Here is a 12,997-nt window from a genome sequence, read left to right on the forward strand (position 1 = left end):
ACATAACAGATTATTATGTAACATTAAAGCATAGCATTGTGGGTAGTGTCAGTAGATGAATAGAAAGCTAGTTGGACAGGAAGCAAAGAATTGGAATAAATGAGTCTTTTCCCCAATTGGCAGCCAGTGATTAATGGGATACTGCAGGGATCTGCTATAGAGGGAGTCCAATGAAGGTTTATCTGGCTGAATTCTGGGATAAATACAGTAAGAAGTCTCAACACCAGGTTAAAGTCCAACAAGTTTATTTGATAGTAAACCCACAAGCTTTCGCGATTTGCCCCTTCGTCAGGTGAGTGGAGAGTTCTGGTCTCAAACAGAGCATATAAAGGCAGGCACAGTTTACAGAATACCGATTAGCTGTAAAGACTCACATTCTAATCAATGCTTAAAAGGTGCAGACAATGTGAGTGGAGGTAGCATTAAGCCTCGGTTAAAGAGATGTCTATTGTCTCTCGACAGGACAATAAGTGAGATGTTGCAAGTCCAGGCAAGTCATGGGGGTTACAGATTGTGTGACATGAACCCAAGATCCCAGTTGAGGCCATCCTCATGTATGCGGAACTTGGCTATCAGTCTCTGCTCAGCGACTCTGCGCTGTTGTACGTCGTGAAGGCAGCCTTGGAGAACGTTTACCCGAAGATCAGAGGCCGAATGCCCGTGACCCCTGAAGTGCTCGCCAACAGTCTTGCCTGGTGATTGTCGAGCGGTGTTTATTCATCCGTTGTCGTAGCGTCTGTATGGTCTCCCCAGTGTACCACGCCTCGGGACATCCTTTCTTGCAGCATTATCAGGTAGACAATGTTGGCCGAGTTGCAAGAGTATGTGCCATGTACCTGGTGGATAGTGTTCTCACATGAGATGATGGCATCTGTGTCGGTGATCTGGCATATCTTGCAGTGGTTGCTGTGGCAGGGTTGTGTGGTGTGGTCACTGTTCTCCTGAAGGCTGGGTAGTTCGCTGCAGACAATGGTCTGTTTGAGGTTGTGTCAAACCATTCATCTTGAATGCAAGATGAAAAGCTTTGACAGCATACTTTGTTCAGCAATTTAAATTCAATTAATAAATCTGGAGCTCAAAGCTAGCCTCAGTAATGGTGACTATGAAATTATCAATTTTTATAAAAACCCACCTAGTTAACAATTTGCCATCCTTGTTGTGGCCAAATAAACCAATGGATCAATTTCTTGCACCATATATCATGTTCCTGTAAAGCAGTAAACACTTCTATTTCTAAATCACAGCAAGGCATAAGGTCATATTGTTAAATGCATTCTACCAAAAGTATTGTAGCACATCTTGCAGCTTATACAGAGCATACAGAATGCACATGTCAATAAATTACAAGTTATAATGAATGACCCATAGTTAGAGGATCTTAAAAATATTTAATTTTTTTGACATTTAAGGACAATGACAATATCAGTCGTATCTGATTGTTAATACTCTAAAACACAACTAATTCATTACATCCTGTACAGCAGAGAATTCTACACTCCAGCCATAAAATCTATGAATGGCAAGCTAAATACATTCAAATCACAAAGATCAGGAGCAAACTCCTTTATAGTCTGCAGAAATCTAAAACACCCAACAATCCATGAATTAAAGATTTTTATTTAAGTCACCATTTAAGCACGTAAATCATACAGGTAGTCTGGCACAAAACAAAGTGTAAAAGTAGATTTTCCCTAATGCACAGGACTGTTAAGTTATTGAAATAAGTAATAATTACATCCCTGTTGAAAAGGCAGTGTCTGATCTGCAAATTCTTAATTAATAAATTGGACAAGGAAAACATTCAACAATATACATAATCACTTTTGCTTGATATCAAAGAACTTAAGACAGGTTGACGTGTCAAACAATGCAGTAACTGAGAACAGAAATTTGTAGCTTTCCTTTTAAATTCAGAGACCTCAAGCCAGCAGAAGCATGAGGTAGTTAACTGAATCCTTTAAGTATGTTCGTACTGGTTGCTAGTAAGAGACTACAACCAGTAAGTAATAGTGACACAAAATTTCCATTCTGGCAGAGATACCAAAATGAACAAATTAATATACAGAAATATACAGAAAGATAGGGACAGTAACATTTTAGGACTTGATAATACAAGCAAAATTAAAACCAACTACATTACCAGTGATTAAAACCACTGCAGTATTTTCCACTGTAGCTATTAATTGCAAAAATAAAGTGCGTTTAATTGAAGGAGAGTATTCATTTTAGGGATAACCTGTAGGTCTTTTGGTTTGTAACAAACTCCATTGTTCAAATAAATGAAAAATGGGAAATTTCATAGAATATGGTTAAGGAAAATCCAGAGGGCAAGGCATCTTAGCCAGCTTATATAAAATGGACAGAACAAATCCCAGGATAATTCCAATTAAGTAAAGAAACATGTTCCCAACTGAAAGGATATTATAATGTTATTCCCAAGTCATGTTTATAAAGTGCAGCAAAGACAGTTATGTCAAATACTTAAAATGCAGTATTCTGCTTCTCGTTTAAAGAGTTAAAATACTATAGGCAGTCTGCTACACAGGTGACTTTCCCAAAATACACCTTTTAAGAAGGAAGGTGAACATTCCCAGAACGCAGTTTGCTTGAATGCTCCATTCAGATATTAGCTGTCAGTGTTTGAAGAATGTGCAATGTTCTAGCTATTATGCTTTCAATATAAATATTGGCGAAGTGTCCCACTTATTAAATTCACTGATTACAAGGTACTGTAAATGTTCTATCAACTAATTCAATATTCATGGAGGTATCAGTTCATTTTTTCCTGCCTTTTTTCACTGGGGCTGTGAAGAGCAGCCAATGGTGGTTGTCTTCCAGTGCCCTCCAAAATGGAGGAGGTGGAACAATAAAGCAGCTCAGAGATCCCAATTTTCTGCCAAGAATAAACAGGCCTCACTTCAGTAACATAATTTTGAGCTGGGAATTGAGAAGGCAATCATGAATATGATAAAAGTAACAAAATGTAGCTTTCACAGGCATCAGACACTAAGTATAAATTCAAGAGTCTAGTATTATTAGAACAGACAAATTCGTGCATTTTTCCCTACCTCCCTTATGGTGTTACCATTCAGCAAGTTGCAGAAACTACAAACTGAATCCTGAAATGATGAGGTTTTGAGCATTATTTCTGGCTTCAAAATATGTTGTATCTGTTTCATCATCTGGCTGTGGTACAAAGGGCATAGGGCAATTCTGCAAGTTGTCCCAGTCCATATCCAGGAAGAGGGGATGCTTCTTGAGCTCTGAAAGATAAAAGCAAAAAAGTTGTTGCTTTTTCTGGGATGAAGCTACCTTGCGACTGGCATCAGGTAAGAAAGAGATATGTTGAATAATGGAAGCAAGGAAATGCTGGGGCAGAGTACTTCCCTGTCCCCACAGAGTAATCTGCATTTTTATAATGAATACATATTTCAATAAAATGTCTATCAAGAATTATGCAAGAACATGAATTCACAGACAGGCTGCTTCACAATGAAAATAAGAGCCGGAAGTTGAATGACCCCTGCAAAACAATGGTAATTGCTGTAAGGATTTTAAACATGCTAATTCAAGTGGATCCAAAACCTGAACTTTTGAATAATTCTTTTTATTTATTCTTTTGTGAGATGTGGGCATTGCTGCAAGACTCAACATTTGTTGCGTATCCCTAGACACGTTTCAACTGAGTGGTTTGGTAAGCCATTTCAAAAGGCAGGTGGGCATAATATTAATGTCACTGGAAGAATAATCCAGAGGCTCAAGCTGATGTTCTGGGGACATGGACTCAAAACCCACCACAACTATTTGAATTTGAATTCAACTACTAAACCTGGAATTAACAGCAGTCAAATGGTGACTATAAAACCATATCAAAAAATCCAATCTGGTCCACTAATTAACACTAGCTGTTTTTACCTGGACTAGTGTACATATGCCACTAGACTTACAGCAATGTGGTTTACTCTTAAAGGCCCTCTGGATTGGCAAGTAATTCATCAGTGGCCTTCCTTCCATAAGGGAAGAAGTGGTGATGTACACTGTTGACTGCACAACATTCAGCACTGTTCACGACTCCTCAAATACTGAAGTAGTTGATGTCCAAAAGACTGGACAATATCCAGGCTTCGGTTGAAAGGAGGCAACTAACATTCACGTCACACATGTGCTAGGCAATGACCATCTCCAACAAGAGAGGATCTAACCATCTCTTCATGGCGTTCAATGGCATCACTGTCACTGAATCCCCCATCAACATGCTGGGGGAATTACCACTGATCAGAAACTGAACTGGACTAGCCACATAAATACTGTGGCTGCAAGAACATGTCAGAGGCTGGGAATTCTGCAAACAGTAACTCATCTCCTGACTCCCAAGAGCTGGTCACCAACTACAAGGCACAAGTCAGGAATGTGCTGAAATACCCTCCACTTGCCTGGATGTGTGCAGCTCCAAAAATACTCAGGGTGGTCAACACTGTCCAGGACAAATCAGCTCACTTGACTGGCAGCCCAAACACCACAATAAACATTCACTCCCTCCATTATAGGTGGATAGTGGCAGCAGTGTGTACCATCTATGAGATGCACTGCAGCAACTTGCCAAGGTGTCTTCAACAGCACCTTTCAAACTCATCACTGTTGAGCCACCCAGAAAGACAAGGGAACACCACCATCTTTATGTTCCCCCTCTAAGTGACCAGAGAACATAATTCCCTTAGTTTTAAGATAGCTATAGCTCTGGCCCAAAAGTTAAAATTCTAAATTGAGGCAAAGCCAATTTTGATGGTATTCGACAGGAATTTTCAGAAGTTGATTGAGGGAGTCTGTTGGCAGACAAACAGATGGTTGGTAAGTGGGAGGCTTTCAAAACTTAACCAGGGTTCAGGGTAAACACATTCCTCTTAGAGTGAAGGGCAAGACTGGTAGAAGTAGGGAACCCTGGATGACTCAGGATATTGAGGCCTTGGTCAAAAAGAAGGAGAAAGCATATGACATGCATAGGCAGCTGGGATCAAGTGGAACCACTGAAGAGTGTAGAAGTTGTTGGAGTAGAATTGAGAGAGAAATCAGGAGGGCAAAAAGGGGACATGAGATTGCTTTGGCAGATAAAGCAAAGGAGAATCCAAAGAGCTTCTACAAATATATAAAGGGCAAAAGAATAACTAGGGAGAAAGTAGGGTCTCTTAAGTATCAACAAGGTCATCTATGTGTGGATCCACAAGAGATGGGTGAGATCATAAATGAATATTTCTCATTGTTATTTACTGTTGAGAAAGGCATGGATGTTAGGGAACTTGGGGAAATAAATATAGTGATTCTTGAGCAGTGTACATATTTTTAGTTTAAGTTTAATTTATTACTGTCACAAGTAGGCTTACATTAACACTGCAATGAAGTTACTATGAAAATCTCCTAGTCACTACACTGTGGTGCCTATTCAGGTTCACTGAGGAAGAATTTAGCATGGCTAATGCACCTAATCAGCACGTATTTTGGACTGTGGGAGGAAACTGGAGCACCCGGAAGAAACACATCCAGACACAGGGAAAATGTGCAAATTCCACTCAGACATTGACCCAAGCCGGGAATTGAACCCGGGTCCCTGGTGCTATGAGGCAACAGTGCTAACCACTGTGCCACTGTGCTGGAAGTCTTACAGCACGTCAAGGTAGATAAATCCTCGGGATCTGATGAAATGTCCCTGGGAGGAAATCGTGGGTCCCCGGCAGAGATGTTTGACTCATCGAGAGCCACAGGTGAGGTACCTGAAGATTGGAGGGTAGCAAATGTTGTGCTTTTATTTAAGAAGGGCTGCAGGGAAAAGCCAGGAAGTACAGACCAGTGAACCTAGTGGGTAAGTTGTGAGAAGGTATTCGGAGAGACAGAATCTACAGGCATTTAGTCAGCATGGCTTTGTGAGTGGAAAATCATGTCTCATGAATTTGATTGAGTTTTTTGATGGGGTAATCAAGAAGGTAGATGAAGGCAGTGCAGTTGATGGTGTCTACGTGGACTTTTGCAAGGACTTTAACAAGGTACCACATGGTAGGTTGTGGCAGAAAGTTAAAATCTCATAGGATCCACGGTGAGGTAGCCAATTAGAAACAAAATTGGCTTGATGACAGAAGATGGTTGTTTTTCAAACTGGAGGCCTGTGATCTGCACTGTACCTCAGGGATCAGTGCTGAGTCCACTGCTATTTGTTATTTACATTAATGATTTGGATGAGTATTTAGGAGGCATGGTTAGTCAGTTTGCAGAAGAACCAAGATTGGCAGCATAGTGGATAGTGAAGAGGTTATCTTGGATTGCAAAGGGATCTTGATCAATGGCAGGTGGAGGTTAATTTAGATAAAATGTGAGGTGATGCATTTTGGTAGGTTGAACCAGGACAGGACCTACTCAGTTAATGGTAGGACACAGGGGAGAGTTACAGAGCAAATAGATCCAGGAGTACAAGTTCAAAGCTCCTCGAAAGTGGAGTCACATGTGGACAGGGTGATGAAGAAGGCATTCGGCATGCTTGATTTCATTGGTCAGAACATTGAATACAGGAGTTGGGATGTCTTGTTGAAGTTGTACAAATCATTGTTAAGGCCATACTTGGAGTATTGTGTCCAGTTCTGGTCACCCGATTACAGAAAGGTTATTAAACTAGAAAAAAACTTATTAGCATGCTACTGGTACTTGATGGTTTGAGTTATAAAGGAGAGGCTGGATGGACTGGGACTTTTTTCCCTATAGAATAGGAGGCTTAGAGATGATCTTAGAGAGGTCTATAAAATGATGAGGGGCATAGATGAAGTAAATAGTTAACATCTTTCTGCAAAGATAGGGGAGACTAAGACTAGAGGACATTGGTTTAAGGTGAAAGGGGAGAAATACAAAAGGGTCCAGAGGGGCAATTTTTTCATTGATGATGATGATGATGATGATGATGATGATGATGATGAGTCTGGAACGAGTTGCCAGAGGCAGTATTAGAGGCGGGTACAATTTTGTCTTTTAAAAAGCATTTAGACAGTTACATGGGTCAGATGGATATAGAGGGATATGTATGGGTCAAATGCGGGCAATTGGGGCTAGCTTAGTGGTAAAAATTGGGTGGCATGGACAAGCTGGGCCAAAAGGGCGTGTTTCCATGCTGTAAATCTTTGTCATTCACCACTTGGAAGCATATCACCATTCCTTCACTGCCACTGGATCAAAATCCTCAAACTCCCTTCCAAACAGCACCATAGATGTTCTTACAATACATGGACTGCAATGGTTCAAGAAAGTAACTCACCACCATCTTCAAGAGTAACTAGCGATGAGCAATCAATTCTGGCCTAGCAAACCACAGATCCCATAAACAAATATAAACCATTTTTTAAAAGTTCAGAGTCATCCACATGGATGTGGGCCTGAAGTCACATGCAGGCCTCAGTAAGGACGCCAGATTTCCTTCCCTAAGGGACACTAGTCAATCAGTTGGGTTTTTAATGAGACCAGCATTATATTCCAGACTTTATTACTTGAATATTTGTTCAATATTAAGTACACTTGTGGAAATCTCAATTGCTAGTGTTACTATTTACAAGCAAGGGAAAATACAAGATTTCCCAACTTTTTATAGAATCCCTACAGTGCAGGAGGCCATTCGGCCCATCAAGTCTGCAACACATCCTTGACAGAGCCTCTTATCCAGATCCTGTCCCTGTAACCGCACTTATTTACCCTGCTAAACACTCTAACTTACACATTTTGGGACAGTAAGGGGCAATTTAGCATAGCCAATCAACTTAACCCGTACATTTTTCAAGTGTGGGAGGAAATCAGAGAACCTGGAGGAAACCTACGTAGATATGGGAAGAACGTGCAAACTCCACAAATACAGTTACCCAAGGCCAGAATTGAACCCTGGAACTGTGAGGCAGCAGTGCTGACCACTGTGCCATCATGCCACCCATTTTCAACTTCTGAAAATTAATTAATATGCAATTACCTTTTATTGATATCTTAGTAATTCTCTATAGGACTTGGCTCTCACATTCAGTAACTTTAATTCAATCTATTCAATGCAATGACATGCCATTTTCACAAAGCTACCAATTCAGATAGCATCATCTGGATACTGTCATTTAACCATGCATTAACACCTCTTCTGAAGCACATGTACCATTTTTACTGAAATAAAGGCAAATGCCACTAACTTCACTATTATTTTGACAGCAAAATTGGAGACTTTTTTCTGCAGTATACAGCACCATTCAGATACTTATTCTTAAACTATGAAATAATACCACTTTCTCCAAATAAATTTCTTCAAATGTCCCAGTTTCAAAAAAGTCATACCTTTTAATCCCGCTCTCTTGAAGCATTCGATTGTCAGCAGAATGTCAATTGCATTATGGGCATTTTTAGATAATTCTTCTTCACCCCCTGGCCAAGGTATATCTACAAAATAAAATTAAAGTTTTCAAAATCAACATCAGCAACAGTGTGTATAGCATCTTTACTGTAGTAAAACACCTCAAGACACTTCAGAAGAGCAATATCAAAAAAATTTACCACTGAACCACATAAGAAACTATTAGGGCAGATAAAGGTATGTGTTGCAGATTGCCTCAATTTAAAAATTCTTATTAAACATTGTTCAAATCAAAATCAGTTTAGGTGAGCGAGCACAGGGGAGATAGGCAATCAGAACTTAGTAAGTTAGGACACAGGCAGTGGCGTTTTGGATGACCTCAACATCATGACCAAAGGTATACTCATGAAAACAATCATATAAACTGTTATTAAATTGAGAGTAAGTCATGGCCAGTGGCAACAGTGCCATCAGTGAGCCATTGAGGCCTGTTGCCTCGAATAGCTACACTCTTAATCTTTGCAGTAATGACAAAGAGCTTCCAGCCTGAAATTTTAACTGTGTCTTTCCAGAAATGCCTGTCTTGCTAAGTATTTTGAATATTTTCTGTTATATTTCAGATTTCTGGCCTCTGCACCATTTTGCATTAGTTCAAAGCCTACCTCAGGATTTGAGCACAAATTGTGGCTGAAATGCAGTACCTAAGGAGAACCATAATTCAAACTAAGTGTTAGACAGAAGCTCCATCTGCCCATTCTAGTGTGATGGAGGTAAATGTTTAGAGTAGAAACTTCACTGTGCTCTCGCTGAATAAGCTTGAGGCATCCCAGGCCCTCAGGTTTCATTAAATGAGATTTGCAAGCCAAGGGCACCTGCTAGGAGTGTTTAAATTTCAGGCAGTTGCATCATCTGCAACAGCCCTCAGAGGAAGGAAAAACGATCAATGGGAATAGGGATGGAAAAAAGATAGCTCACTGAATTTAACATGAATTCAGGAAAGCAGTCCTGCTCTTGGCTCCACATTATCATTTTGTTGTTGGTTAGACCACGTGGTTTTACTGAATGCAGCTGGCTCTATAAAGGCAACCTAATTTTGCATAGGGATAACCAACAGCCATTTGGCCCTTTAGATGCATAGGAAGGCAGCTTAAAGCTGGCTTCAGGCATATATTTCAGGCATATAGTGTATTATCTACACTAATATGATGGGTAGCATATTGAGGTTCATATTGAGGCAGCATTGAAACTGTTGGCCATTGACTATTATTTCGTTCACTGAAATGCAGAGATATAGATAGGCTTTTGTATGAAGCAAGATCCCATGAACAACAAAGCACTTTTGAAGCTTTTAAGGGACATAACAATGCATTATAAAACAGAAATTCTTCTGAACTTTCCAGCAGCTATATTCTGAATTTGCTAATACAGCCTTTGCACCCTTTAGGGTAGACTGTTGGTACACTTGGCAGAACATAGTGAGATGGGAGCTAACCACTGCTTTCGCTTAGTTCCATTCAGATTTATCCAATTGTGGCTAGATAATTGCCATCAAATGGCTTTCCTTCGCATGCAGTTATCTCTGTTGTCTCCAAAGGCTCTACTCCTGGACACCTACTTCTCATCTGCTTGCTGCCTCTCAGCGAAATCAGCCACAAAATGTCAGTTTCCACACCTACACTGATGATATCCAGTTTTACATCACTACCTCCACCTTTTATCTATCCACTACCTTTAGATCGTCAAACTTTTTTTAAAACATTATTAGGAAAACAGAGTTAGTTTTAAGGGATTTACATCTGCATGGACAAAAATTACCCATGTTTGAGACCTTAGAGCTTTGGAATGCAGATTCTTGGGAATTGCTTAGCAACCTCTGTGCAGAGCAGACAATTTCCTTTGTCTTGAGATTTGGAGCAAGTCAGTTGAGGTTGAGCTAGAGACAGGAAGAGAGATAAGATGCATCTCTCAGGTCTGCTTGAAGCTGGAACCTTATAATGGAATATGAGTTTTAGGTAGTCAAGGTGGGTTCCACAGGGAATGCTAATAAGGAACTAGTGGACAGTCCCGAGAGCTGTGACAGGATGATTTCAGTACATCTGAAACTAAGTGATCTGAGACTTGAGAACAGACTTCTGAGAACCAGAACTATTAGAAAAAGATTTTCTTAAAGTAACTCTAGTAATTGACAAAGGGTCATCCAGACTCAATGTTGGCTCTATTCTCTCTCTACAGATGCTGAGTTTTTCAGCATTTTATGCTTTCATTTCAGATTCCAGCATCTGTAGTATTTTGCCTTTACCTAGTATTTGTTTTATTACTGTCTGTGGAGAAATTGTAAAGTTAGGCTGAGATGTAAAAGGTGATTGAACCTGGGATTCTCATTAAGAGCATGGAAGGGACAAAGAGCTAGTCTGAAATCTTGGCATGGTCTCTCTGTTAAAAGTGGAGTGGAAGCTCTGGTCAATTGGGTCTATTGGAAAACGTGAACCAGAGTTAGGAATGCAGATTACAAAGTGAACGTTTTACCAAGGGAGATAATCAAAAAAAGTTTAGAGCTGCTCATGTGACAATCATCTGAGAGAAATTCTGGGCAAAACCCACAAATAATTAGCCAATCTTACTGGCTCGCTGTGCCGGTGAATCAGCATGGTGAGCCGAAAAGATAGTGTGGAAGGTTAAAAATGCAATTCTCCTTTAGAATAAGTCCTCTAAACCCACTTCTTCGGGCAAGCTTTTGTCATCTGCCTTAATAGCTCATGTGACTCGGTGTCACATTTTATTTAATAATGCTTTTGTGAAGCACAATTATTATTTTATTATTTTGTTAGAGGCAGTTGTTGATGATTTTGACTGTAAGGTTCTTTGGAACATCCAGAGGTTGTGAAAGGCAGGTTTTTCTTTGCTTGATCTTAAAAACATGATCTCTAACACGTTAGGACAGTTACTCCCATAAACCAGTCTTAACCATGTGAAAATTGGAACCAAACAAAGAACAGGATTGTGATTTACTGTTTTACATATGTAATTTTACTCATTATTAAGCTTATCAATATGTATAGAATGCAACATTATGTCTTTGATAGTACTAAATTAAAGCAATTGAATGTGAAGGAAAATATTTTGGATTACGTATTTGATATACAGGAACATGCACTGCATATCAATATGCAGCAATTTGATATGCAAGTGGCCACTTTTAAAGAGAAATGCACCAAAAGTTTATACCTCTGTTCAAGATATTCTGAAAGACCTGTTGTGGTGTTTCGTCATTGAAAGGGGGAATGCCAGTCAGAAACTCAAACAAGCATACACCAAGAGCCCACCAATCCACAGCAGGACCTAAGGCATAATAAAAAACAGATTATACACAACTTTCAATTATATTAAAACTGAGCTTTACAAAAATGAATAGATATGGAAACTCCAATTATGCGTCAGGTCAGTTGAAATCCATAAAGATATTGAATATTTCACAAACTTGAACCCATCTTTTCTCTTTTTGGATGCCAATAGGTTTACAATTTTTAAAGTTCTGTATTAAATGTTGTTTCCACATTGAGCTCATAGTAATTTTTGTATCAATAAGAATCATTGGGAGATGATTCAGTGCTTTCACTTATTATTTCTGCCCACAAACATAATGGACAAAAATCTTTTTCACTGCAATTTGAAAAAAGCTGATTACATTAGTGTGAATATGGGCTGAGTCACAGAATAATGTGTGTTTATTTTTGAAACCCAAGATAACACTTCTCCCCTCCTCCACCCCCAATCTCTCAAGTCTTATTTTGTATAGTTTCTTTACTCCAAGGATGTGAGCATTGCTGGCACAGCTGGCATTTGTTGCCCATCTCTAATTATGCTCGAGAAGGTGATGGTGAGGCACCTTCTTGAAATACTGCAGTACGTTTAGTCCACCCACAGTATTTTGGATAAAAGTTCTCGATTTTGGATTCGCTACTGTGAATTAATGGCAATATAATTCCAAATCAGGATAATATGTGGCTTGAAGGAGAACTTCTAAGTGCTGATGTTATGATGCACCTCTTGCCCTTCTACTTCAAGGTGACAAAGATTGCAGGTTTGTTGAAGGAGCCATGGGAAATCATTACAGTGCTTCTTGTACATGCTGCAACTGTGTATAGGCAATGGAGGGAATGGATGTTTAAACTGGCAGATGGGGCTGGTGGGGGGTAGGGGAGGAGGAGATGCAGATCAAGCAAGCTGCTTTGTCATGTCCTTGACATCCAAGTGAATCTGCACTCTAATCTAAAATAATAGCAAAATACTGCAGTTGCTAGACAGCTGAAATAAAAGCAAGGTGCTGGAAAAACTCATTTGTGAAGAGAGAAGGTTAACGAGACCTCAGGGTAGTGATCTCCTGATTATTCCTAGTGTCATGTGCCAGTGAGGATAGAAATAGAAAGACCAGCCAGGTGACGGCATGGCTGGAAAGTTGATGCAAGAGTTAGGAATTTAAGTTTGTGGATCATCGAGATCTCTTCTGGATAGAAGTGACCTGTACAAAAGGGATGAGTTGCACGTGACCTGGAAGGGGTCTAATATCATTGTGGGGAGATTTGCTAGTGCAACCCAGGAGGGTTTAAACTAATTCGGTGGGGAGAGGAAGATCTAAGCAAGAGA

General features: G+C 39.8%; 1 protein-coding gene across 1 annotated transcript in view; it reads right to left on the reverse strand.

Annotated features, from left to right (window-relative positions):
• Positions 1-1,423: 1,423 nt before the first annotated feature.
• Positions 1,424-12,997, reverse strand: part of mastl (microtubule associated serine/threonine kinase-like) — a 61,608-nt gene continuing 50,034 nt past the window's right edge. The window contains exons 10-13 of the mRNA XM_080217329.1: positions 11,579-11,692; positions 8,338-8,439; positions 3,069-3,263; positions 1,424-2,937 (exon numbers count right to left, since the gene is read on the reverse strand). Of these exons, the coding sequence (XP_080073455.1) occupies positions 3,106-3,263; positions 8,338-8,439; positions 11,579-11,692 (374 nt within the window). The 3' untranslated portion in view covers positions 1,424-2,937; positions 3,069-3,105. The remainder of the gene's footprint in view (positions 2,938-3,068; positions 3,264-8,337; positions 8,440-11,578; positions 11,693-12,997) is intronic.

The sequence above is a fragment of the Carcharhinus amblyrhynchos genome, chromosome 2, assembly GCF_965287045.1.
Source record: "Carcharhinus amblyrhynchos chromosome 2, sCarAmb.v2.hapA, whole genome shotgun sequence".
Taxonomy (NCBI): Eukaryota; Metazoa; Chordata; class Chondrichthyes; order Carcharhiniformes; family Carcharhinidae; genus Carcharhinus; species Carcharhinus amblyrhynchos.